General features: G+C 54.9%; 1 protein-coding gene across 11 annotated transcripts; it reads right to left on the reverse strand.

Moving 5' to 3' along the window:
- Positions 1–226: 226 nt before the first annotated feature.
- Positions 227–26,071, reverse strand: MAP7D1 (MAP7 domain containing 1). 11 transcript variants are annotated; one of them, XM_063627908.1, is made up of 18 exons: positions 25,716–26,068; positions 9,732–10,076; positions 9,479–9,547; positions 8,431–8,594; positions 7,578–7,692; positions 6,051–6,161; positions 4,742–4,864; positions 4,482–4,645; positions 4,220–4,365; positions 2,883–3,211; positions 2,488–2,638; positions 2,261–2,399; positions 2,049–2,153; positions 1,759–1,812; positions 1,517–1,562; positions 1,321–1,411; positions 1,010–1,203; positions 227–828 (listed from the first exon to the last, which is right to left on the reverse strand). In XM_063627908.1, the coding sequence occupies exons 1-18, from the start codon at positions 25,759–25,761 to the stop codon at positions 818–820; spliced, it is 2,403 nt and encodes an 800-aa protein (XP_063483978.1). In that variant the 5' UTR covers positions 25,762–26,068; the 3' UTR covers positions 227–817. The 11 variants fall into 11 exon arrangements, with proteins under 11 accessions (XP_063483978.1, XP_063483979.1, XP_063483976.1 ...); XM_063627909.1 differs by having other exon boundaries at positions 1,517–1,559; positions 25,716–26,067; XM_063627906.1 differs by having other exon boundaries at positions 2,488–2,665; positions 25,716–26,066.
- Positions 26,072–26,576: the final 505 nt, after the last annotated feature.

Consider the following 26,576-nt stretch of genomic DNA (forward strand, 5'->3'; position numbering starts at 1 on the left):
AGGACAGAGATTACATCTTTTCTGCCTATGGCATCCCCAGTGCATAGCCTACTGCCTGAAACAGAGGCTATTGTTGAATAAATAAATGAATGAATTCATGACTAAACTGGAAGACCATAGGGCAGGGGTTCAGGACTAGTACCACCAGCCCGAGGCTTCTTCAGTTCTTAGAACTCAGGAGGCCACCTGCTGCCACCTCCACCACCAGCTCCAAGAACAGGCAGGATTGGCAGAATTATTCTTTATTTCTGGAGACATTTAATCAGATGCAGTAACACTGATTCCAGGCGAGGGCAGGGGGCATGGGTACCCCTGCAGCAACCAGTATCCTGTGGCCCAAGGTGTCCCCCATCCCCAGACCTGGGATTCCCCTCAGTTACAGTTAAATAGAGAGAGGAAGATCTCCCCAGGGGGCTTTGGGGGGAGGGTTTGCCTCCTGCACCCACCCTCTCCACGCAGAGGAGTCTGAGCACAAGCTATTTACAGTATTCACATCCACTGTACCCCACCAAACCAAGGCAAATACTACAGGTGGCCCCTCCCCAAGGGAAGAGGCCAGAGAGGCTGTGAGTGTATGTGTGTGTATGGGGGAGAGGGGATGTCTGCGCGTGCGAGCACACGAATGCACTGAGGGGTAGATCTGGCTCCAGCCAAAGAGACATCAGTCTATAAGGTGCAGATTAAAAACAACAGAGAGGACCCACCCCCAGGGGCCCAGGCCACTTCCATCTTTGTTCTGTCTTTTTCTCCTCCAGACATCCTGGTAGGTGATGCAGAGGAGCCCTCACAGCTGTGCCCGGATCCAAGGCAAACCCTCTTAAAGGACCTCTGGGGAAAAAGAGGAGGAGAAACAGTCAGGGCAAACAGCACCCAAGGCCAGATAGCTGGGGGTCTTCAGGGTGGAGCAGGAGAGGGTGACTGGCAGAGCCAGAAGAGAAGGCAGGGCTGAGGAGTACAGGGAAGGCTGCTGGGAGGAATGGAGCTGGGTCCAGGAAATCAGAAGACCCACCTGTGATCTGCGGGGACTGCACCACAGCTTTCTTGAGGAAGGCTTCTGCCTCTGCAAAGGGCAGGAGTGCCTCTGGTGTTCGGCTCAGACTCTTGTCCCCAGAAGGTCCCTTGGTGGAGAAGCCATTCTCCTGGTGTGCTGGGAGAGGCTGCAGGCCATTCACCAGGGACCCTGGCAACTCCTTGCTTGGGAGACTGTGGATGCAGAGGCCAAGGCTCAGCACCTCACCTCCCAGGAAAGCCCAGGCCACCCCGCGGCTCCAGCTGCAGTCTGCCTCCCTGCTCAGGGACCCTGGGATTGGAAGCTGGTACCTCCACTGAGGCTCCTGTGGGGTGGGCTCCTCTTTCTGCACAGCCTCCTTCTGCAGCCCTGGGGGCCGAGCCTCCACAGCTTTCACAGGCTCTGTCACAGGGAAAGAGGGGCCATCAGCCAGGGGCTGGCAAGAGAGGTGAGGATGGAGGAGGAGGGTGGCAAAGGGAAGGGAGGCGAGGGGAATGGGGGCTTTACCTGGGCTGGAACCGTTGGCGTTGGCCTCCTTGCTGTCCTGCTTCTGCTTTGAAGAGAAAGAGCAGTCAGGCTCAAGGGACAGCCGGCCCCAGCCAGTTGGGACCGAGTTCGGCCCTCCCCTTGCCCAGGCCGCAGCGGCCTCCCCGACAGCCTCGCTCTCCGTGGCCGTGGATGCCTTTCCACAGCCTCCTTTTCACACCCTGCCCCCCACGCCCAGCGCTGCCCTTTAGGGGAATTCTGACCTTAGTTTCAGAAACTTCCGACTTCCGAGTCCGCTTCATGATCTCCTCCAGACGCTGTTTGGAGGCCGCATATCAGTTAGGCTCGAGCCCCGCCCCTAATCCTAAACCTCCCACCAGCCAGCCCCGGCCTCGGAGTCTTAGGGCCTCCCAGCTCATAGCAGCCCTCTCCAGGTCAGCAACTGGAATCTGCCCCAGCGCCTTCCCGTCCCACCGGCCCTAAGCCCAGGCCCCGCCCACTTGGCCCGCCCTGCCCAGGCCCCGCCCATAAGTCCCCGCCCACGTCCGCACACCTTTCTGCGCTCTTGCCGCTCCTGCTCCTGCTGCTGGAAGTGCTTTTCCCGCTCCAGACGCTGCCGCTCCGCCTCTTCCCGCGACCGAGCTTCGGCCTCCTCTTTCTGCCAAAGACCCCCATGAGCGTGGGGCACCTGACGCCAGCCTTCCCTCCCGGCCCGCGGCGCCCGCGCCCGCGCCCAGCCGCTGCCCGCCCGCCCGCCGGGGGCACCTGCTTCTGCAGCCGCTCCTGCTCCTCCTGCTCGGCCTGCGCCTTCTCTCGTGCCTCCTGCTCCTCCCGCCTCCGGGCCTCCGCCTCCCGCTCCGCCCGGGCCTCGGCCTCCCGTGCCAGCTGCTCCTCTCGCATCCGCCTGGGGGACGAAGCAAACGGCTCAGGCTCGGCCTCTGTTTCTTCTCTAGCGCCCACGAGGGCCCCCTCAGTCCCCGAGGCGCACTCACTTGTCCCTTTCTGCCTGCAGCCTCCGCGCCTGCTCCTCGCGCTCCCGCTGCTCCCGGGCCTGGCGCCGCTTCTCAGCCAAGAGCCGAGTGGCTTCTTCTCGGTCTGTGGTGCCGGCCATTGGTTTGCTAGGGGTCACCGGGGGAGCAGGGGCTGGGAGTGAGGTCAAGAGAGCAGCGTCTAGAGGGGGATCGGGGATCAGGCGTCAGCACACCCACGCAGGCACCGCCGTCAGCTCCCAGCGGCCTGTGTTCTGGGCCTGGGACTGCAGAGGGCAGAAGTCTCCTCTTTCCATGTCCCACTCCCAGTCCTCAGGCATCTCTGGCGGCCCACACCCCCACGCAGGAGAAGCTGGCTTCTCTCGCTCGGCCCACCCCTCCCCTCTCTTCATGCCTACCTGTAGGGGTCTCCGCGGGGGGCTGCTCCTTCTGGGGCGGGGCTGGGGTGGGCGAGGGCGCCGGTGAAGGTGCCGGTGAGGCTGGGGGTGCTGACTCCTTCTCGTCACTGGCCCTGCGCTTGCTCTGACCCTTGTCCTCGGGCCCTGCGGCGCTGGGGCGCTCCTTTGCCTCCTCCTTCCTCCGAACCCGCCCCTTGGGGGATGCAGTGGTGCCTCGGGGGGAAGGTGGCTTTGGAGGCAGAGTGTGGCCTGGCCCTGGGCTGGGGCAGGGGGAGGCAGGCCTGTGCCAGGATGTGGAGGGAGAGGATAGCCGGGCCTTGGATTTGGGGCTAAGAGAAAAGGGAAAAGGGAAGGGTTAGGAGACACACACACCCACACGCTGAGAACTTGTTCCTTCCTCTGGGAGGTGCCCCCTCCCCCAGGCTACATCAGCGCCGCCCCCGCCCCTCTTGCTCTCACAGAAACACACCATTCCCTTTTAGAGCATACACCCCAGTTTGTAATGACATGTTTCTGTGGGATTCTTTGATTACTGTATGTCCCCCGCCAATAGCCTGTAAGCTTAATAAGAGAAAACACCACTCCTGAGTTAGCTCAGCAACGCGTCCTCAGCACCCTGAGTGCTACCTGGCAGGTCCATTCATTCAGCAGGTTTTGTTGTTGTTGTTGTTTTAAAGACAGAATCTGGCTGACTCCCAGGCTGGAGTGCAGTGGCATGATCATACATAGCTCACTACAGCCTGGACCTCCTGACAAACAATCCTCCCCTTGGCCTCCCAAAGTGCTGGGATTACAGGCATGAGGCACTACCCTGACCCTTCAGTAGGTATTCACTGAGTGGTTACCAGGTGCCAGGCACTATTTTAGGTGTTGGGGTACTTCAGTAACCAAAACACTTTAAAAAAAAACAAACAGAAAAATGGAGGCTGGACGGGGTGGCTCACACTCACACATGTAATCCCAGCACTTTGGGAGGCCAAGGCGGGTGGATCACCTGAGCTCAGGAGTTCGAGATCAGCCTGGACAACGTAGCGAAACCCCCTCTCTACCAAAAATACAAAAAATTAGCAGAGCGTGGTGGCGCGCCTGTAGTCCCAGCCACTTGAAAGGCTGAGGTGGGAGGATAGCTTGAGCCCAGGAGGTCGAGGCTGCAGTGAGCCGAGACTGTGCCACTGCACTCCAGCCTGGGTTACAGAGGGAGATCCTGTCTCAAACAAACACAGAGAAATCTGCCCTCAAGGAAGTTGCATTCTAGAGGTGGGTGCCCAACAAATATTTGTGGGTGATGTATAAATGACCCGGTGAGGGGCAGGGTCCCTCGCACCGCCCGCGCCCACCTGAGCTCAGAGGCGGTGCTGGCGGAGAGACGGGCGCGCGGGGAGGCGGGCAGCGACTGGCGCTTCTTGAGGCTGCGCTCCCGGGCTAGGGCACTCTTCTCCTTCTCGTTTTCCCGCTCTTTGTCCTTCTTCTCCTTTTTCTGCACCTGGCAGGGAAGGAGGAACGGAAGAGGAGAGTAGAGGTCAGCAGCGCCCGCGTCCCCCAGTTCCAGGCTGCCTGTCCCCACCTGCGCGGCCACTCGAGCCAGTTAAAGCCACTCACCGGCGAGGCCTCTGGCCGGCGGCGCACCGGAGCGGGGCTGCCCCCGGCGCTGGGCTTGCGGCGCTCCCCGCGCTCACCGGCGGGGGCGCAGCGGTGCACGCTTCGGGGGGCGCTGCACGGCGTCAGGGGGCTGGCGGAGGCCGAGCGCGGGCACACCGGCACGGCTGCAGAGGGATGAGTGCGGTCGGGTTGCGGCCCGCGCGCCAGGCTGGCCCCTGCCCGGCCCCACGTGGGGCCTCTCCCAGGGTCGCGGCCCCTACCCTGGTCCCGGCCGTTGCGGGGCAGTGTGACCGCGCTGCGACTCCGAGCAAGGAAGGAGAGGGTGGGCGTCATCAGACGATCCACGATGCTGCTCTCCCATGCGCTCAGCTGCAGGCTGCGATCTGGGGGTAGAAGGCCAGGCGAAGCCGGTCACCGTGGGGGCCGTAGGAGGCAGGAAGAGGCAAGGGGGCAGACCAGGCACCATCCCCATGCCAAGGCCAAGGCTTCTCACCCGGGCGGCCTCTCCCCACAATCACACCGGGGCCACACTTGTCCTCCCTACGATCTGGACTTCCACTGCAGACCCAGGCAACCAGACACTTCCCAGGGCAACATCCTGCATCGGATGAGGGTCCCCGCCTACAACGCTCCCCAGGTGAAGGGGCCCTGAACCGCGCATATAGGAACGAGCCATCCAGGATTGGAAGACCCAATTGCCCTCTGCCATGTCCCAGCATAAGGTCTTGCCCCTCCTGCTGTCAGAGGGCTGACCCAGCCGAGGCTGTCCCATGGATTCGGGACAGTGAGGGTCCTTGTGCTCCTCTGACCCAGCTTTTAGCAGTCCTGTGCCAGGGAGAGGCTGCTAGGGTGCCTGCCTGCCCTAGGCCACCGTGCTCTGTCCCCTCAGCTGCTGGGCTATTTTTAAGCCTCAGTCAGGTGGGGTTGGTACAGCAGCTGATTTGGTTGCTAGGCAACAAAGCAACCAAACAAATGCAAGAGAAACTTATAAATAACTCCCACCATGGCTCCTTCACATATGAGCACCAGGGCATGGTGGGAATGCAGGGGCTATGCCACCTTGGTTGGCTCAACTCTGGAACCAGCCAAGGCCATGGCTGGGGCTCTGAAGGCAGAGAGGGCAGGATTGCATGGGCCCTCTACGTGGAGCCAGAATGAGGGACCCCTCCACCCCACAGCACCCAGGCCAGTCTGACACATGGGGATAATGCCACCTGGCTAAGGTTGGCCCAGGCCAGCTGGCTGTGGTTGCAGAAAAGGCTGCCTGCCTGTCCCCACCCCCAGCCACCACCTCCAACTTGCTCTTGAGGCCCCTGCCAGGCTTCCTGCCCTCTGCGGCATTGTGTTTTGTCTCTGTTCTCCTCTCCTACAGGGCAACCTCTGTCCTCAGGGTCCAGACCCATATGCTGGCTCCCCCGAGGGGCACAGAGCCCTGGGTAAGGTAGAGTGGGGATGGGGGCCTGGCGTATGTGAGGGCTCCAGGGACCTGGTGTTCTTGCTGAGCTCTGGAGGAGGCTTGGTGGGAGCTACAAGGGGCTCTGGAGGGGGAAGGGCTGGGCCTTCTCTTACTTCTACTGGGGGAGTTCCAGAGCGTGGCAGAGGACTTTGAGAGCCGCTTGTTGATTATAGAGTCCACGTGTTTGGGCAGGTTAACTGCCGACACGGAGCACCTGCTCCCACCTGGAGGGGGAAAAGACACGGCATTAGGGCCCGGCCGGCAGGAGCCAGTGGGGGGCACCGAGGCCTTCCATGCAGGATGCTCCGAGGGCAGGGTGGGAGAGGGAGGAGTGGGCAGGCTAGGATGAGGAGCAGGAGGCAGCCTTGGCCCTGGGAGAGGGAGGGTGGGGGGAAGGTGACCAGAGACAACCTGGGTTGGAGGAGCCGATGGAGAAGGAACAAAGGGAGGAGATGAGTAAAACTAGAGAAACTACAGCTTTCCTGGCCAGACCAAGGAAGCCATTCCTTACGGCTGAGTACTGCAACCCCTCCCCATAACCACCCAGCACTAGCACTTGCTGACACTGCCCAGCCAAGGCGTTATGTATCCAACACCCCCGTACTGGGATAAATGCAAAAACGCTCCTAAACAGGACCTACGCAGTCACAGTCACTTGCACAAATCCATGTATTCATCCAGAATCACAAAAAGACATGCAGACACAGGCATATAGAGTGGCAGATACTTCGGCATGCACACATGTGTGCAGACATGCACAGGGACAGAGACACAAACACTAACAGATACTGTGTCAGACCCAGATGCACACAAGCCACAAACACATTGAAGCAACCTCATCATGACATTTGTAGCAGCTCACATTTGTTGATGCTTACCATGTGCCAGGTACTGTGTGGGGCACCACACACATGTGACCTCATTTGATCCTTCAAACATCTATCTACCACCTCAGGGGCAAGTAGTATCACTATCCCCAGTTTATAGATGAAGAAAGTGAGACTTCGAGAAGTTAAAGGTTACGCTGCAAGTGCCAGAGCTGGAAACCAAGTCTGTCTGTCTTAGGAGCCCTCACTGGGGTACACAAGGCCACAAACACGCCAAGGCAAACACATATTAAGACACAATGCACAGGTCCAGGAGCACATAAACAGAAGATACACAGCTAGAAATACTGAAACTTGCCATTGCATAAAGACATCCAAGCACAGTGGTACATACATGCCAGCAAAGAATCAGACCAAAATCCATGGTGGCCCTACGCGGAGAAAACTCAGAGACAAAAATCTACCTTCCGAGACAAGGAGTGACAGTTTCTTTAAGATCCAGTGTCTGTAGGGCATTAAAGTCTTTTATGTATCAACAACTAATAATAATTGACAGGCGCAAAGAAGGCTAATCCTAAAATGACAGAGGTTTAAAGAGCAAACCAAATGGGGAGAATCCATCTCTGATTTGATAGTGGAAGTCCTTGGGAAGGGACAGTTTGGCTTACAGACCGTTCTAAAAGACACAAGTCACATAAAGCAAGGCACACCTGCTGCAGGGAGCCACCAGCTTTTTGTAGGGAAGTTGTTCCCTTCCCTTACTTGCCATCCCAGCCTTGCCCACCCACTCCCCAGCCCCTCCAGCCTACTCACTGGTCTTACGTCCTGGAGAGCTGTGGTGTAGGGCCCCTGCCCAGGACCAGCGCTGCTGCCGGATTTCGGCCCATGTCTTCTTCACTGACCGTTGGATGGCTGCTTCATAGCGCTCCTGGGGGAAGGTGGGGAGAAGAGAGAGATGTGGACTCAGAACATTCATTGAATTTGGGATAGAGGCCCTTCCTCCTGTGACGATGCCTCCCCTACTCCCTTCCCTTGGAGTCTTTTCCTGACTCATTGCAGGTAACCAAGGTTACCAAATCCTTGCTATGATTAAGGACCAAGATCCCTTTCGACTTGTTCTTGGGGAGCTTTTCAGTGTTCTTGAGTCATTTCCTGAGTGCATGAGTTGATTCTCTGAGGATTGGGTGGGACTCCCCCTACCTGGGGCTCCCAGGCAAGGCCACATCTCAGGCACTGAGGGTCCTGACCTTGGGGCTATGTGTTCCCTCTAGCCTGAGGCCCTCCCAGGTAGGGCCAGGTGGCCATTTCCTTCATTTCCTCACCAGCATTCGAGCTAGGGCTTTACCCATGTCACAGAGCTAGGCACGCTCACACAGATGCATACCTGCATACATACACACAGACACATGGGGTACATGTACGAACACAGGTACTGACAGTAAACAGTTACAGGGGCCTACAGCGGCACAGTCCGAAGCAAATGTGCCTGCAGTTGCACAGGTGCCCAGATATTCTAACACAGGGACACAACTGTAGATGTGAACACAAATAGGGCCACATAGACACAGATAAGGCAGAGCCGTGAACATGGATGTGCGTACACACTGCACCAGTATGCAGACGGTGAGCACACGCGTACATGGATTCACGGAGACCCATCCCGCACCTTGTTTTTCTCGAGCTTCTGCCGCTGCCGTTCCTCCAGGGCTGCACGGCGTTGCTCAGCTTTAAGACGTTGCTCCTCCAGCCGGCGCCGGCGCTCCTGGAGCTGCTTCTCCCGCAGCGCCTTGGCCTTCTCCTCCTTCTCCAGCCACACTGCCTTCTTGGCCGCTGTGGACAAAGGAGCCAGTGGCGTGTGAAGGGTTCTGCAGCAGGCCTGGGCCAAGGACATTTCCTCCAAGTGGTCAGCCCTGCTACCCATGCCCTGGGTGGGTCTTTCTCCTGCCTGCTTAGGTGGAGCTTTCAGTCTGAAACAACCCCCTCAAATTGAGAGGCTCACTGAAGACAGGACTCAGGAGAGGCCTATTTCTCCTCCATCGGCCTTATGGGCTCTCAGGGCTGAAGGAGAAATGAATGCTTTAGTGCAAGATCCCCATCTGACCTGGGGGGCCTACCAGACAGATGTCCACATACTGTGATTAAGAGCGGGGGATTTGGGGTGACAGGAGGCTTCCAGGTCTGAATGTCAGCCACTCTACTAGCTGTGTGGCTTAAGCAAATGATTTCATCTCTCTGAGCCTCTGTTTCCTCCTCAAAATGGGTTGAGGATTAAATTAGATGTGTGTCCTGCTCTTAGCACAGTGCACATAATTAAGTGTTGCAGAAGTGTTGGTGGTTTTTTTGTTTTTTTTTTTTTTGAGACGGAGTTTCACTCTTGTTGCCCAGGCTGGAGTGCAATGGCACAATCTCGGCTCACCACAACCTCTGCCTCCCAGGTTCAAGCGATTGATTCTCCTATCTCAGTCTCCCGAGTAGCTGGGATTACAGGGATGTGCTACCACGCCTGGCTAATTTTTTGTATTTTTAGTAGAGACGGGGTTTCTCCACGTTGGTCAGGCTGGTCTCCAACTCCCAACCTCAGGTGATTCGCCCGCCTCGGCCTCCCAAAGTGCTGGGATTACAGGTATGAGCCACCGCGCCCCAGCCTGTTAGTGTTATTAACAGGATGCTGATGATGACGATGAAGAAGATGATGAGGCTTCCTGCTCACTCACCCAGGTACTTGGCCCGCTCTTCTCGCCGCTCCTTTGCCAGCTTGTGTCTCTCTCCTGCCTTCTTCACCTCTGAGCAGAGGGAACAAGAACAGACAGGTCAAAAGGCTGTCCCCAAAGAGGACTCAGCCTCAGATCCCTCCCTCCGGGCCTCACCCCAGCCTTTCTTCATCTCCTCTAGGGCAAACAGGACTCTTTCAGTTGGCATGATCCAGGGCCAAGAGGTTTAGGCCCAGGCCGGGGTCATGACACACACCTTGCTTGGTGGGAGGGCTGTCAGAGGCTGGCACTGCTGTTGGAGATGGCTGGCTGCTCCTTCGAGGAGGTCTGGCATCCCGTGGGCCCGTGGCTGGTGGGGTGGGTCCTCTGCTCTTTGCTTCAGAGGAAGGGGACTCTTCCTGCGGGGGGGCTGGCCTAGGCCCGACCTGCCCTGAGGGGCTCTCTGGTTCCAGTGGGAGCTGCTTAGAGCTAGTGGCATTCTTCATGGCAGGAGGGGTGTCCGGGGGAGTGTCGGGGACCAGGGCTGACATCGGTGGTGGTGGGGGGGAAGGGTCACCTTCTGGAGAAGGTCTTGGCTCTGGGGGGGTCCTGGCGACCACAGCTGAAAGACCAACAAAAGAGAGGAGAGAGGTCAGGTTGCTCATCTGTGCCATCAGCTCCATATGTGGCCCTCTCCCTTGTTCAACCGTCTTCTTCATTCACGTGTGTTTGAGTTATTTCTATGTGCCAGGACCTGTTCCAGATACTTATGATATAATGGTGAGAAAATAGCCATGATCCCTGCCTCTGTGGCGCTTACCCTCTAGCAGGGCAGACAGACAAATAGCTAGGCAACTACAGTAGAGAATAAATACTATGTCTGGGGCAGCAAAGCAGAGATGGTTAACCTACATGGGGAGGGCTTGCTAAAGAAGTAACAACCAAGCTGAGATCCGAAGGATAAGCTGAAGTCAGCAAAGCAAGGAGAGGTGTTGGCAGAGAGGAGTATATGCAAAGGGGCAGAATGGAGCAGGGTATGTTGGAAAAGCTGAGAACAAGCTTGTAGCACTTATTGGTGCAACAAATGCACTGATTTGTTTCCATGTCTGCCTCTCTCTCCTTTCTGCTTTACCTCTGGGTGACTGTGCCCAACTCAAGGTCTGTTCACAGAGGGCGCCAGTGCTGGGCACATGGGACTGACCAAGAGGAAGGACGTAAGTATGGGCTCTAGTGGAATGCTTTGCTGTGAAGATTCCATTGGCAACAAGCTACGTCCACTTTATAATCTTTTTTCCCCAAGCCACACCCAAATTTCTGCTTTTAAGACATGACTATTGTAGGAATCCTGTAAAAGACATCGAAGTGAAGTAAGGCAGCCACACGATGACATATACACATGTGGGGCAATTGAGAGACAGGCCTCAGAGTCAGTCAGATGAGGAAGATGGGAAGAGAGGGCTTGCTTCCCCAGCTGACAACCACGGACAAGCCAGTCAACCTCTCTCGGCCTCAGGTTGTTTTGTTTTGTTTTGTTTTGTTTTCCCCCAAGTCTGCTTGCTGCTAGTGAATTTTTTCAGGGTCTAGTTAGTTCCTTTAAGTCCCTTTTTTTTAATTTTTGCTTTTTAAGAGATAGGGTCTTGCTACGTGGCCCAGGCTGGATTCGAACTCCTGAGTTCAAGAGATCCTGCTGCCTCAGTCTCCCAAGTAGCTGGGATTACAGGCACCTATCACCATGCCTGGCTCAGCCTCAATTTTGATATCTGTAAAACGGGGATAACAAGCCCAAGCTAGCAGGGAATGTCAGCAAAGTGCCTGGCACTATCCACATGCCAGCCAGCAAACAGCACTCCCTGTTGCTCTTATGAAGCCTCCTGGTCTCCCAAACAGAAGCTTCTGTATGTTGAGCCCTGGTGCCATCTGCTGCTACCATCCAGGCACTGAGATCAATGGGAACACAGCTACCAACTTGCTTAGGGAGCAGGGCCGGCATCTGTGGGAAGCTTCATCTAAGGAAACGTTTTTCATTCTTTTTTTTTTTTTTTTTTGAGACGGAGTCTCGCTCTGTCACCCCGGCTGGAGTGCAGTGGCGCAATCTGGGCTCACTGCAAACTCCGCCTCCTGTGTTCACCCCATTCTCCTGCTTCAGCCTCCTGAATAGCTGGGACTACAGGCGCCCGCCACCACGCCTGACTAATTTTTTGTATTTTTAGTAGAGACGGGGTTTCACGGTGTTAGCCAGGATGGTCTCGAGCTCCTGACCTCGTGATCCGCCCGCCTCGGCCTCCCAAAGTGCTGGGATTACAGGCATGAGCCACTGCCCACTGCGCCCGGCCTTTTTTTTTTTTTTTTTTTTTCAAGACAGGGCCTCGCTCTGTTGCCCAGGCTGGAGTGCATTGGCACGATCTCGGCTCACTGCAACCTCTGCCTTCCAAGTTCAAGTGATTATCCTGCCTCAGCCTCCCAAGTAGCTGGGATTACAGGCGCCTGCCACCATGCCCAGCTAATTTTTGTATTTTTAGTAGAAATGGGGTTTCACCATGTTGGCCAGGCTGGTCTCGAACTCCTCCCGACTTCAGGTGGTCTGCCCACCTCGACCTCCCAAAGTGCTGGGATTACAGGTGTGAGCCACCATGCCCAGCCTCAGAATTTTTATACACATTGGTTTTTTTTTTTTTTTTTTTTGAGACAAAGTCTCACTCTTGCCCAGGCTGGAGTTCAATGGTGTGATCTTGGCCTACTGCAAATTCTGCCTCCCAGGCTCAAGTGATTCTTGTGCCTCAGCCTCCCGAGTAGCTGGGATTACAGGCATGAACCACCATACCTGGCTAATTTTTGTATTTTTAGTAGAGATGGGGTTGTGCCATGTTGGCCAGGCTGTTCTCAAACTCCTGGCCTCAAGTGATCTGCCCACTCAGCCTCCCAAAGTGCTGGGATTACAGGTGTGAGCCACTGCACCTGGCCTTAAATGTTATTAGTTTTAATCCTCACTGACAATAGTTATGAAGGAGTCCTCATATAGATGAGGACAGTAAAGTAAAAAAAAAGATGAAGCAAAAAAAGAGGTAATTTGAGATCACTCAGCTGGTCAGTCAAGGAGCCTGGACTTGGACCCAGTAGCTAACATCAGAGCCTGTCCTTACCCATTATACCCTCCTGCCTTGTTGAAGGCAATATGAGGGAATAGGTGTTACACAATAAATTATCTGAGGCTCACACTATTTTCCCCCTCATTCCTTCCCATCCAGCTTTCTAGGCTCCAGGCAAGAGCCCCAGCTGAGGCCCTGTCTCCCCCATCACCCCTCCAACTCCACCAACTCCTAGGCTACATGACAAGCCACCCATCTCTTCCCATACCAGCAGGAGACGGCTGCCTGGTCACTGCTAATCTATTTCCCAGCCAGCTGCAAACTCCTTTACCAATTCCAGTAGTCAACAAAACCAGTTACTCACTCTAGTGAGTGCTTACTACTCACTGACAGTGATGTATCCCGTGTCCTCACAGCTCTGAGAGGCAGAGATTCTTATCCCCATTATACAAGTGAGGCAACCAAGGCCCAACCTAAGTGATCCACACAGTCATACAACTAGTATGTGGCAGAGTTGGGCTTTTTTTTTTTCTGAGACAGTCTTACTCTGTCGCCAGGTTGAAGTGCAGTGGTACGACCTCGGCTCACTGCAACCTCCGCCTCCCAGGTTCAAGCAATTCTCCTGCCCCGGCCTCCAGAGTAGCTGGGACGACAGGCACGCACCACCACACCCAGCTAATTTTTGTATTTTTAGTAGAGACGGAGTTTCACCATGTTGGCCAGGCTAGTCTCCATCTCTTGACCTCGTGATCCGCCCGCCTCAGCCTCCCAAAGTGCTGGGATTACAGGTGTGAGCCACCGCGCCCAGCTCAGAGATGGGATTTGAACTCGGGACTGCCTGAAGCCAAAGTCTGGGTGTGTAAGTATTAAGCTTGAAGGTTGAGGGTGAGGTCTGTTTATTGCCATTCTCCAAGCACCTGTGCGTGCTGCAGGTGTTGCAAGGAAAACTGGTAGGCGGGTGTTTGTCTACACCTAGGCAAATCACACCCACCAGGCAAGATAGTCAGTGAGTCCCCAGCGAGGTTCCGACTCGCTATGTGAAAGGAGGCTGGGAGGAGGTAGAGGAGTGAGGCTTGGAAGAACCTGCACCCAGGCATCAGATGCTGTGGAGCAGAAAGGTCATAGGCTTCAGAGTCCGACAGGCCTGACTGAGGACCTCGGCGCCAGGTGAACCTTGGGCAAGCCCTGAGCCTGTGTAACCACAGTTCCCTCATGGAGTTGTTGGTACACATGGGGAGTTGGTACAGATGGGTACATCATCAGTGGCACCTGGCAGGGGCTTGGTAAGCAGCACCTGCCCCGAAGAATATATCCATGTCTCCCCATCTCTGCCAGGAGGAAATGCTTCAGCCAGGCCTTACCCCCAGTGCTCTGCAACATTGCACTTCTCAAGGACACCCGTGACCTCCATGCTGCTAAATCCAGCAGGCAGTTTTCCAGCCCTCATCTTCCTTGGCCACTATGCAGCTGCATCTGCCACAGTTGATTTCTGACTGCTCCTGGAAACACTGTTGTCACCTGGCTTTGAAGACAGCACATTCTCCCAGTTTTCCTTCTACCTTGCTGACTGTCATTTCTCAGTCATCTCTGCTGATCCTGCCTGAACCTCCCAACCTCTCAGCGCTGGAGTGCCCTAGGGCTGAGTGGAGGACCTCATTTATTTTCTGTCCACACACACTCCCTTGGTGACCTCATCCAGACTCACAGATTTAAATACCATCACTGCTGACGACGCCAGCTCAGGCCTCTCCCTTGAGGTCTAGTTTCACCCATGCAACTCCCAGCTGCTTGACACCCCTGTGTGTCTCAAAGATGCCCCCAATTTAACACATCCCAAACTGAGCTCCTGATCTTCCCCCAAAAGCCTGCTTCTCCCCATTTTCCCCATCTCAGTTAATGGCAACTACATCACACCCCATGTCTAATCTCTCAGCAAATCCTTCTGCCTTTATCTTCAAAACAGATCTTTTTTTTTTTTTTTTTTTTTTTTTTGAGACGGAGTCTCGCTCTGTCGTCCAGGCTGGAGTGCAGTGGCGCGATCTTGGCTCACTGCAAGCTCCGCCTCCCGGGTTCACACCATTCTCCTGCCTCAGCCTCTCCGAGTAGCTGGGACTACAGGCGCCCGCCACCACGCCCGGCTAATTTTTTGTATTTTTAGTAGAGACGGGGTTTCACCGTGGTCTCGATCTCCTGACCTTGTGATCCGCCCGCCTCGGCCTCCCAAAGTGCTGGGATTACAAGCGTGAGCCACCGCGCCCGGCCTAAAACAGATCTTAAATGTAATCATTTCTCACTATCTCCATTTCTATCACTTGGGTCAGAGCTACTATCAGCTCTGATAAAAGATTCCCTGCTCCAGTCTTTGTTCCCCCTGGGTCTTTTCTCAACACAGTAGCCAGAGTGATTCTGTTTAAAAATAAGTCAGATTGGCCGGGCGCGGTGGCTCACGCCTGTAATCCCAGCACTTTGGGAGGCTGAGGCAGGCGGATCACGAGGTCAGGAGATCGAGACCATCCTGGCCAACACAGTGAAACCCCGTCTGTACTAAAAACACAAAAAATTAGCCAGGTGTGGTGGCAGGCGCCTGTAGTCCCAGGTACACGGGAGGCTGGGGCAGGAGAATTGCTTGAACTTGGGAGGTGGAGTTTGCAGTGAGCAGAGATGGCACCACTGCACTCCAGCCTGGGCGACAGAGCAAGACTCTGTCACAAGAAAAAAAAAAAAAGTCAGATCACGTCACTCCTCTGACAAAATCCTGCAAAGACTCCTCATCTGAGGGGAAGAAAAAGCCGAAGTCATCATGGTACCCTATCGAGGACTCCCCAGGATCCTGACCTCTTCGACCTTGTCTCGTCTTCTCTGCCTGCTCAGTTTTTCAGCCACCGTCCCTTAAGGGTGTCGGGGAGATTTCTGCCTCAGGGCTTTGCAGTGAGGAAACAATATTTCCTCAGTGGCTGTTTCTCTGCCTTGAATTCTCTGCACCCAGATTCTGTGTGCCTCATTCCCTCCCCTCCTTCAGGTCTTTATTTTGATGTCACTTTTAAATGGAGCCTTCCCTTAGCCCCTATTTAAAACTACAAACTGGGCTGGGAGCGGTGGCTCACGCCTGTAATTCCAGCACCCTGGGAGGCCAAGGCAGGTGGATCACCTAAGGTCAGGAGTTCGAGACCAGCCTGGCCACAATGGCGAAATCCCGTCTACTAAAAAATACAAAAATTAGCTGGGTGTGGTAGCATGTGCCTGTAATCCCAGCTACTTGGGAGGCTGAGGCTGGTGAATCACTTGAACCCAGGAGGCGGAGGTTGCAGTGAGCCGAGATCGCACCACTGCACTCCAGCCTGGGCGACAGAGTGAGACTCCATCTCCAAAAAAAAAAAGCTACAAACTGCAGGCCTGGTGCAGTGGCTTATGCCTGTAATCCCAACACTTTGGGAGACCCAGACAGCAGGATCCCTTAAGGCCAGGAGTTTGAGATCAGCCTGGATAACATAGTGAGATTCCATCTCTAAAAAAAAAATTTTTTAATTACTCAGGCATCATGACATGCTGAAATAGAGATTGAGGTTACAGTGAACTATGATCATGCTGCTGTACTCCAGCATGGATGACAAAGCAAAACCCTGTCTCTAAAAAAAAAAAAAAGAAAAGAAAAATTTTAAATAAAATTAAATAAAGGCCAGGCAAGGTGGCTCACACCTGTAATCCCAGCAATTTGGGAGACCAAAGTGGGAGGATCACTTGAGGCCAGGAGCTTGAGAACAGCCTGGGCAACACAGCGAGACCCTATCTCAACTAAAAAATAAAAGACAGCTGGGCATGGTGGTGCACACCTGTAGTCTCAGCTACTTAGGAGGCTAAGGCAGGAGGATACCTTGAACCCAGGAGTTTGAGGCTACAGTGAGTGATGATTATACCACTGTACTCCAGCTTGGGCAACAGAGTAAGATGCTGTCTCAGAAAAAGAAAAAAAATTAAATAAAACTACAAACTGCAGTTGAAGTCTCCCTCCCAGTTCCAACTGTAGATTTTTCTTTCCAAGTCTTCTTTTTTTCTGTAGGCATTAACACCATTTTAACAGTCTCGCACTGCTAGAATATAATCTCTATGAGGGCACAAATTTTTGCCTATTTTGTTAGCTGGTCTATCTCTAGGGCCAACAGAGCCTGGCATATAGGTCCTCCATAACTATTTGTTGAATGAAGAAATGAATGAACTACAACCAGGCAGATATCATCACCACCATCATCACTCTCACCTGGATTACTACAAAGTCCTCTCACTGCTCACCTGTACCCATTCCCACTCTGTTCCACTGAGCAGCCAGAGCAAATGCAAATCTGATCATGGTGCTCTTTGCCACTTGAAACTTGTCAGTGGCTTCCCCTTCTTGAACTCACCCTACTGGTCCAGTATAATCTGAAGTCCCTGACTCCCTCCCCCTACTTCTTGGATCTCCTCTCCTACCCTGCTCCCCGCTTGCTCTCTGAACTCCAGCCACACTGACCTTCCTTTAATGCTGATGACCATCCACACTCCCTCCTGCCACAGGGCCTTTGCACATACTCCCTTTTCTTAGCTAACTCCTATTTGCCCTTCATATGTTAGTTCAGTCATCACTTCCTCATGGAAGCCTTCCTTGGCTTCTCTGATTAGGATAAATTCCCTTGTTGTATATAGTAATGGCTTCATGTGCCTTTGGAACACTGTCACTGTTATGATTTTAAACTTCTTTGCATGGTTCTTTCCTTATTGTCAGCCTCCTCCTAGAAGGTGAGGGAGCCCCACAAGAGCTGGCCATGTCTATTTTGCTCACTGCTGCATCACCAGCAGCTACCACAGTGCCAAGTATATGGAGACAGTCATAAAATAGTTGAATAAACAGTATAGCACAAATAAAGTGCTATACTATGAGGCTGCCCCAGCCTAAAGCAAGTGCATATAGAAGATTTTTTTTTTTTTTTTTTTGAGACGGAGTCTCGCTCTGTCGCCCAGGCTGGAGTGCAGTGGCGCAATCTCGGCTCACTGCAAGCTCCGCCTCCCGGGTTCACGCAATTCTCCTGCCTCAGCCTCTCCGAGTAGCTGGGACTACAGGCGCCCGCCACCACGCCCGGCTAATTTTTTGTATTTTTAGTAGAGACGGGGTTTCACCATGGTCTCGATCTCCTGACCTGGTGATCCGCCCGCCTCGGCCTCCCAAAGTGCTGGGATTACAAGTGTGAGCCACCGCGCCCGACCTATATAAAAGATTTTTACTCTAATAAAGAGTAGATCCAGGCTGGGCGCAGTGGCTCACGCCTGTAATCCCAGCACTTTGGGAGGCCTAGGCGAGCAGATCGTTTGAGCCCAGGAGTTTGGGAGCAGCCTGGGTAAATGGCAAAACCCCATGTCTACTAAAAATACAAAAATTAGCTGGGCGTGGTTGTGCACGCCTGTAGTCCCAGCTGCTTGGGAGGCTGAGAGAAGGATCCCTTGAACCCAGAGGTGGAGGCCGCAGTGATCTGAGATTGCACCACTGCACTCCAGCCTGGGCGACAGAATCAGACCCTGTCTCAAAAAAAAAAAAAAAAAAAGTATATATCTATGTGGCAACTTATTGCAAAAAAGATAAACATTTGAAGAGAAGCAAAACAACTCCATCTCAATAGTGTTTGGGCAGCTTCCTGGACTAAGCCACACAGGTAGAAGTTAATAAAAATAATAATGAGTGTTTACTCCAGCAGCTCAACAAGAAAAACTTCTCAAGAGGCAAACAAGAAGTTTGGAACTCCTCTTGTGACCTGGCACACTACTGACCCTGAATACAAATATTTTCTTCACAATTATGCCAACCCTGATGAAATGTCATTGGGACAGTGTTACATGGAGCAAATCACATTAAGCCAAAACTCCTTGGTTAGTTATCTATACAGTATGGTTAATCTATTTATGATCATTCTCATTTTTAACCATCAAATATGATCCTTCAGCTACTTAATTTTATCTTATTTTTGGTCTATGCCAGATTGTGAGGTTTTGCCACTGTTGGTTTTATTTTGCTACACTAATATTTACCAGAAGTATTTGTTAAGAATGAGATAAGAGACAAATAATTTGTATTTATTTCTTGGCACAAAGAGCATTAGCAGGGCAAAGGTGCAGTGGTGGGTTGCGTTGTGAGGTCAAAAAGTCCTGTCTTTCTAAGAGCTCCAATAGGGGCTGTGCCTGGGGTCTGCAGAAAGATCAGGGCCAAGTCCCTCAGAGAGACTGTCACATGTCTCAGAATACTAACACCCCATCTCCACCCTCTGAGAGCTGGCAGTCCTTTCCTTTTGTCTCTCCCTCCTCCCACCCCAACAGCTCTTGCTGGGCCAAATATTCCTCTCACAACACTGATAACTCAGTCTAGCTTTTCTGTTTGCCTGCCACCCCCTGCCCTTGTCAGTGTGAGAGCCTATCAAGAGAAGAAACTCAGTCCTTTTTGCAGCCCCAGCGTCTTATACAGGACCTGCCTGGCACAGAGTGGGAGTTCTGTGTCTGTTTAATGAATGTCTGGCCGGGCGCGGTGGCTCACGCCTGTAATCCCAGCACTTTGGGAAGCCGAGGCGGGCGGATCACGAGGTCAGGAGATCGAGACCATCCTGGCTAACACAGTGAAACCCCGTCTCTACTAAAAATACAAAAAATTAGCCGGGCGAGATGGCAGGCGCCTGTAGTCCCAGCTACTCGGGAGGCTGAGGCAGGAGAATGGCGTGAACCCGGGGGGCGGAGCCTGCAGTGAGCCGAGATCCCGCCACTGCACTCCAGCCTGGGCGACAGCGAGACTCTGTCTCAAAAAAAAAAAAAAAAAAGAATGTCCGATGGGTGGGTGGGAGGCTGGGTATGTAGATGTGTGGGTGGGGGGTACTGTAGAAAGCTACCTGCCTAGTGTGTATTTAGACCCTCAAGCTGCTCCAAAGCCTAGTCTCTCTAAACACTAAATGTCATGTTCATCTCAGAACCTGCACGTCCCCAGCCAGTTTCCAGGCCCAAACTAATTTACTGAAGCTCTAACATAAACCAAGCACTTTCCCTTATCCCATTTGATTCTGATGACAATCCTAAAAGGAAAGTTCTGTGATGGCCCCCATTTCACAGGTGAGAGAACTTAGACAGATTAAGTGGATCGTTCATGCCAGTGTCAGAGGTAGGATTTGAATCCAGAGTTGTCTGATGACAAAACCCTTAAAACCCTTATGTCATGCTATTTCTGGTAGGCGGTCACATCACCCCGCCCTGAAGCTCCTGCGTGTTCTCTGAAGAAGGAAGTGATTCCGTGGTTCCACCAGGGAGACTTCCCCCACAAAAGTGAAGGGTGCAGGTGGGGCAAGCAGGCACTGAGCTCAGAGCACAGGAATGTAGGGAAGGCAGGCTCCTGCCCAGGCTGGCTCCCAAGAGGCGGGAAGTGAGGTAGGGGAGAACAACCCACCTCCAGGGGCAGCGCGAGGGAGTGCCTGGGTGAGGGCTGGTTGTGGTGTGGGGGTGCACAGACAGCACCTCAGGCAGGAAGCATGGGAGAGGCAAAGGCATGAGGCCGAGAGAAGACAGAACAGAGCTCAGCATCTCTAGCAAGAGTCCTGGCCCTCACTGCAGATTCCTAGGTGGCAACACTAGAGCAGGCGAAGACAGAGAGGCAGGCAGAGGGCAGAGACACAGGCAGACAGACGTGCACACAACAGAGACAGACACCAGACAGTGTAAACAGGGCCTGCACAATGGCGAGAGACAAGACATATTCTCCTCTCTCTCTCACACACACACACTCACACACACATACACACACACGCAGAGGAAACAGACTTACTGGGATTCAAAACTCTACACATATCTGAGACACACAGACGTACCCACAGAGTACGGAGCCAGGTACCTCCTCTAAGGCACAGACAAAGCCTCAGAGATGCACACAGCACACAGAGACACAATGTCCCCGGAATATTTATACAGTGTCATCCAGGTCACTTCTGCTCCTGAGCAAATTATTTCCCTAAGCCCAGAGAAAGTCCGATTAACAAGAGCAACAGCTAATGCTTTTGTCAGACACAGCTAAACACGTTAAACTCATTAGTTCACTTAATCTTTGCCACAATCCTATGAGGTAGATATTATTACCCCATTTTACAAACGAGGAAACAGTTTCAGAGATTAAGACACTTACTTAAGCTCCACGGCTAGTGAGTAGCAAAGCTGGGGTTTGGACCCGATCAGCATGACCGTCTTTACCCTGCCTGCATCCCAGTGGGGACAGCCTCCTGGATTCCCTCTCCTGGAGAGATCTGGGCTGGGAGAATAGGAGGTGGGTAGAAAGGGCAAACTCTGGGGAATGCCTAATTGTGGGGCCGGGAGAGGAGGGACCCTTAGGGGGCAGCATTATCCCTGGCCTGGACAGAGCCAAGCCGGCTCTGAGACGGAGTGCCCTAGGAGGGGGCAGCCTGCTCCAGCAGTTGGGCATTGGGGCCCTGGGACCAGGCCACTGGCTTCTGTGGGTGATAAAGCCGGGAATCTGACTGAGACTACAGATCTGAAGGAACTCTCTGGCCCGGCTGGCGGCCATTGTTCCCAGCCTCCAATCAGGAGCACCCACTTCCTGTTATTTTAGGCGGCAGGAAATGACCCCATCCCGCAGCCTGAGCCCCACCACATCCCTCCCTCAGCCCCAGCAGGGCTGCCCAGGCCGTTGCCCAGATGCTGAAGGCAGAGGCCCAACCTCAGGCCAAGGCCTGGAGATGCCCCCCTGGCTGGACTATTACCACCACCTGGGTCCAGGGCCTTCCTCCTGGTTCAACTGCTTAGGCTCCAACCTGACAGGCTTCCCAGAGAACCCAGGGCTCTGCTGGGGCTACCTCTGCCTGCCAGGGAAAAGATTATGGGGTCCCCAAGACCAAGATGCCCACACAGGCCAGTCATGGGAGGGAAGCAGGCCAGACCTTGTCACTGGATAGCTTAGCCATGATAATTCAGCTTAGAGGTTTGGGGCACAGATTTCAGAGTCAGACAGATTTGAGTTCAAATCCTGCCTCTGCCAGTTGCTAGCTGTGTGACTTTAGGCAAGTGATTTCATCTCTCTGAGCCTCATCTGTAAAATGGGAATAATGCTAGTCTCTACTCATGGGACTGTGGTGAGGAACAAATGAGACAATGCCCGTGACATGCTGAGCATTGTGCCTGGCACAGAGAAGGCCCTTAATGAATAGGAGATAATAAGTCAGAGATAATTAATGGGAAATAACTTGGTTCACCAGGGAGCCTCTACCTGGCTCACATCATCGCTTACAACTGCTGAGCAGCGCCAGTAAGGGCAGCAATACCATGTGCCCTATGCCCTCCCAGGCTCTCTGCTCCCCTCAGGGCAGAGCTGCAGCTGAGAAGTGGTGGAGGAAACACTGAAGGCTGTGCCCCTGGGTGCCAGGCAGAGCTACCACCAGCCAACAAAGCTGCATTATCTGGGCCTGGCTAGTTGGCTCCCTCACTAGCCCCAAGGCCCAGCAGGGACCTAAGGACATGGGTCCCAGCTGCCTGTGGCCTAACTTCCAGCCTGGGTCAGACCTGAGACCTGACCTGACGGCCCTCAAGTATAGCCATTCTAGTCTGGGCCAAGCTTTCAGTCCCTTCCCTCAGCCCTTCCCCACTATCCTGTTGGGAAAGGGGACCTGAGCTGGCCTAGTGTCCCTTCCACCTCATTTGCATATGCGTGACTACACATTAGGGGCTCATTAGAGGCCTCATTATTGGGCCCACCAGCCCAGGAAGGGACTAGGAAGCTGTCATTGGGAGGTGCCAGCCAGCTGGCTGCTGGATGTATGGCCACAGCCCACTGTGCCAGTCTCACCAACGTCTACTCATCCTTTCAGATCCACCTCAAATGCTGCCTCCTCCGTGAAGCCTTCCACAAGCACAGCCCACTGTACACTATTACCATTATACCTGGTTTCCCTGCAGTGAACACATCTGCCTTCCTGGCCGGGTTAAGAGTTCCCCAAGGGTCAAAACTCCGTCTGATTCACTTCTCTGCTGTTCACATAGACTACACCGAGCTGGCACATGGTGGGGCATCAGCATGGGTGTGCTGGATAGCCGGTTGCACCCGTTTCTTGGGTCTTCTCTCCTGTTCCCACTGTTCCACTTCAGGTATGGGGCCCCTCTGTTCCCTGGATACACCCTAGCTCATGTCTGCCTAGAACTCTCCTCTCCCCTGCCTTCTTGTCCTATACTTACCTCCTACAACTCTAATCAATCACATCTTAGGCTTCTGACCGAATTAAAAATAACGACAAAAAACAAATAGCTAGGCTGGGGGTGGTGGCTCACGCCTGTAATCCCAGCACTTTGGGAGGCCAAGGCGGGAAGATCACGAGGTCAGGAGTTCGAGACCAGCCTGGCCAACATGGCGAAACCCTGTCTCTACTAAAAATACAAAAATTTCCCAGGCGCAGTGGCAGGCACCTGCAATCCCAGCTACTTGGGAGGCTGAGGCAAGAGAATCGCTTGAACCTGGGAGGCGGAGGTTGCAGTGTGCCGAGATCGTGGCATTGCACTCCAGCCTGGGTGACAAGAGCAAGACTCTGTCTCAAAATAAATAAATAAATAACAAATAGCTAGCACTTACTGAGCACTAGCTATGTGCCAGGGCCCAGTTTAAGTGTTTTCTCTTTTCATCTAAGGATGCCAATGTCTCTATGAGATAATTTCTAGCATTATTCTCATTTTACAGATGGGCAAACTTAAGACTTAGGTCAAGCAACTTACTGAGGTCACACAGAGATAAGTTACGAAGTGGAGACTTAAACTATTTAATTCCAGAATCTACACTCTTAAACAAATTGACTTCCAATTCCTGCTCCCACCCTCTCCTATATTTCATACCTCCCTGCTGGCACCGGCTGCAGGAGCATAATCACAATAATGGTAATAACACTTTATTGCAGGTGTCTGGTGTCTGCGTGCCAGATTCCTTGAGTTAAATCATCTCTAACCCTCACATTAACCCCACAAGGTTGACAACACTGGCCCTATTTTCCAGGGGCAGAAACTGTGGCTCCAGGAGGTAAGTCACTTGCTCCAGTCCAGTAGCCGGTACATGGCTAACTGGGATTTCCATCCAGGTTTTCTGACCTGAAAGTAGTCCCCACGCTTGTCCTCTACTCCATGCCATCCCCCGTTACTGCTCAGTGTCCAAGTGCAAAAAGGAACTAAAGGGAGCAGGAATCATGTCACATGCTCTCGGAGTGTCAGGCCCATGTCTCAGACTATCACAGGGCACATGCTGTGAGCACATTTACTCCCAGAAAGCCCCACAGAGGACTCCTGTCACCTTTGACTATTCTGTGTGGGGAACTGCTACCATCCTGATGCAGGTTCTCATGTGACTCCATCTAGATCCCTGTGTATAGAAGAGTCCTCCCAATGCAGGAAGCCTATATGCAGTCTGCCCACCAGCCCCTGACCCAGCCCTCCCCGCCCACCCAGCCTCCCCCCTGCCCCCAGGAGAGCCAAGCATCTCACCCATGCTCTCATATTCAGTCTAGGCATCCTCCCCAAGTACCCTAATTATAAACTAGCCACCAGCTCAGGCTCTCTGTATCCCAGTCACCACTCCCATTCAGGCCCCCAACTATACACCAGTGCCAGAGGCCCTTAGGTGCAGAGGGCCAGTAAGCTGAGGTTGGACTCAGGCTGGGCCTCCTTGGGTGTCCCCTCTCAGGCTCAGCCAAACCAGGACAGACCCAGCCACCCTTGTTTCCAGCCCAGCCTACAAGCCTCCTGAAACCCACCAGTCTGATGGTAGCCTCCCCTCCCTGTTCTCCCAGGTCCCACACCCAGACAGTCCCCTAGAAGCATCCTCGCTGGCATGGGGAGGAGCCCACCCACAGCCCATCGGCCCCACCTTATCCTGGGCTCTCCGCACCCACACAAACTGTTTCATCCTGGGCCCACACCCCAAGGGGCAGGGAGGTGACAGGATTAGGCTCAGGACTCCATGGGGGTGTGGGGATGGGGCCACCTCCCCCCTGAGTCAATGGGAACAGAAGTTGGGTCCTCAGTAATCATGTTCTTCCCTCCCCTTCCAGGAAGAAAGAGAAATAGCCTCCCTCCAAAACCAAGCCCAACCAGAAACCTGTCCCCACCCCCTCATCAGCTGCTCCCAGATCCGAATGGGATTTGCAGAAGTCCTGAGCACTGGTGGTTGGTGGGGTGAGGGAGGGGAGGGGAGCTTTGGTGGTCTGAGGTGTGGGCAGAAAGAGAGAAAAAAAAGAGAGTAAGAGGGGAGGTATCAAAGCCTCAGGCTGGGGAATGATGTGGCAGGTCCAGGGAGTGCGGGCTTGGAGCCTTTACCTCATTCTCTAGTGGGAGATTCGGGCCCAGAGAGGCTAGGAAGGAGGGCAGGCAGGAGAAGCAAATTTACTTCTGTCCCCCTCCTCCCCGAATCAGGCTGGGTGGGCTCCAGAGTAGGCCTGGCTGCAGGAGAGGCGGCCCACTCCCCAGCTCCCGCCCTCGCCCCAAACAATGCCGCCTCCCCCTCCCCCTCGCCTTTATCCGGCGGGTTACTTGGCAGCAGCGGCTAGAGACCTCCCTCTCCCCTCCCCTCCCTCCTTTCCCCTCCCCGCCGGCCCGCAGCAGCAACAGGCCCTTTGCGCGGCAGCTGGACGGATGGGGTGGGGGCGAGGTCTGGGCCAGGGCCTAAGGGTACGGGCACTAAGGCCGAGGCGTCGGTATGCAGGGCCCAGGCCTGAGAATCTGGACCCCCGACACACTCAGGATGGGGTCACATGTGCCACGGGGGATGGGGAAGGGGACGGAAGCCCTAGCTCAGTAGAAGAGGATCTTCAGGGCCCGGGGTGGATCGGGAAGGGACGTGGGGGCGGGGAAGCTGAGATGGCACTAAGCTGGGGCAGAAGGGTCACCCCGACAACTCCTGCGCGGGGTCCCTGCGGCTCCCGACGCCCGATGCGTCCGGCACCCGGGGTGGGGGAGGGGGCAGCTGTCAGAGGATGCATCGCGAGCCGGGAGCCGCCGCCGCCGCAGCCTTTATTTTTAAACTTCCAAGTGGTCAGAGGGCGCGGCGGCGGAGGGGTCCCCGCCCAGCCGGCCGGCCTCATCCTCGGCCGCCCCGCAGCCCCTCCTTCTACCCCCATCTCGCCTCCGCGTGGCTCCCGGCATACCTGGGGGTGCGCCCGCCCCCAGCTCCGCACGCGGGCCGCTCTCCATGGCTGCGGCGTCACTGGGGGTCTCGGGGTCTCAGCGGCGGCGGCGGCGGCGGCCAGTGGCCAGGACAGGGGTCCCGCGGCGCATCACGCCCGGCCCGGCCCGGCAAGCAGCGACTCGGAGGCGGGGGCGCCCCGGGGAAGGTCGAGGCAGGTGGCCCGCGAGGCTCGGAGGTGCCGGTCGCCCGGGGTCTCTCGGCTGCGGCCGCGATCCCGTTCCCTGCCCGGCGCCGGCCCAGTCCCGGCCTCGGCCCAACCCTATTGTACCGCCCGGGCTGGGCCTGGCCTCTCGCTGGCGCGTACCAAGTTCGAGGCGGGGGGGGGTCCGCCCCACCAGCGCCCCGGGACCCAGCCCCCCGCGCCCGCGCCGTCCGCTCCGTCCGCACCGCCCCCGCCCCGGAGCCCCGCGCCCGCAGCCTCCCGGCGCCTCTCCCACGGCCACGGCCGAGCGGGCGCCACGGCTCCAGGAGTTCGCCGCGCCAGCTGCCTCCCCCTGCGTCCGCGCCTTGGTACGCGCCGCAGCGCCAGAGGACTATGTAGGGAGCGCTCGGGTGACTCACCCGCCGCGGGGACTGGGGGAGAGGGGGAGCAGGGCTGGGACTCCCCTTTCCCACCCTGGAGTTTGGGGGCTCTGGCACTGGGGCTGAGAAGGCAGCTTCGAGTCCAAATTCTCGTTCAAACCCACCTAAACCAAAGCGGCCCGGGGGACGTCGGGAGGCATGAAGGAGAGTCACAAGGAGACCCCTGAAAGGGTTTCGCTTTCTCTCCCCTGCTGATGGCTGGGCTGGGGAGAGGTCTGGGAGCCTTGCTGCCGCCCTT

The sequence above is a fragment of the Symphalangus syndactylus genome, chromosome 12 (genome assembly GCF_028878055.3).
Source record: "Symphalangus syndactylus isolate Jambi chromosome 12, NHGRI_mSymSyn1-v2.1_pri, whole genome shotgun sequence".
In the NCBI taxonomy this organism is placed as follows: domain Eukaryota; kingdom Metazoa; phylum Chordata; class Mammalia; order Primates; family Hylobatidae; genus Symphalangus; species Symphalangus syndactylus.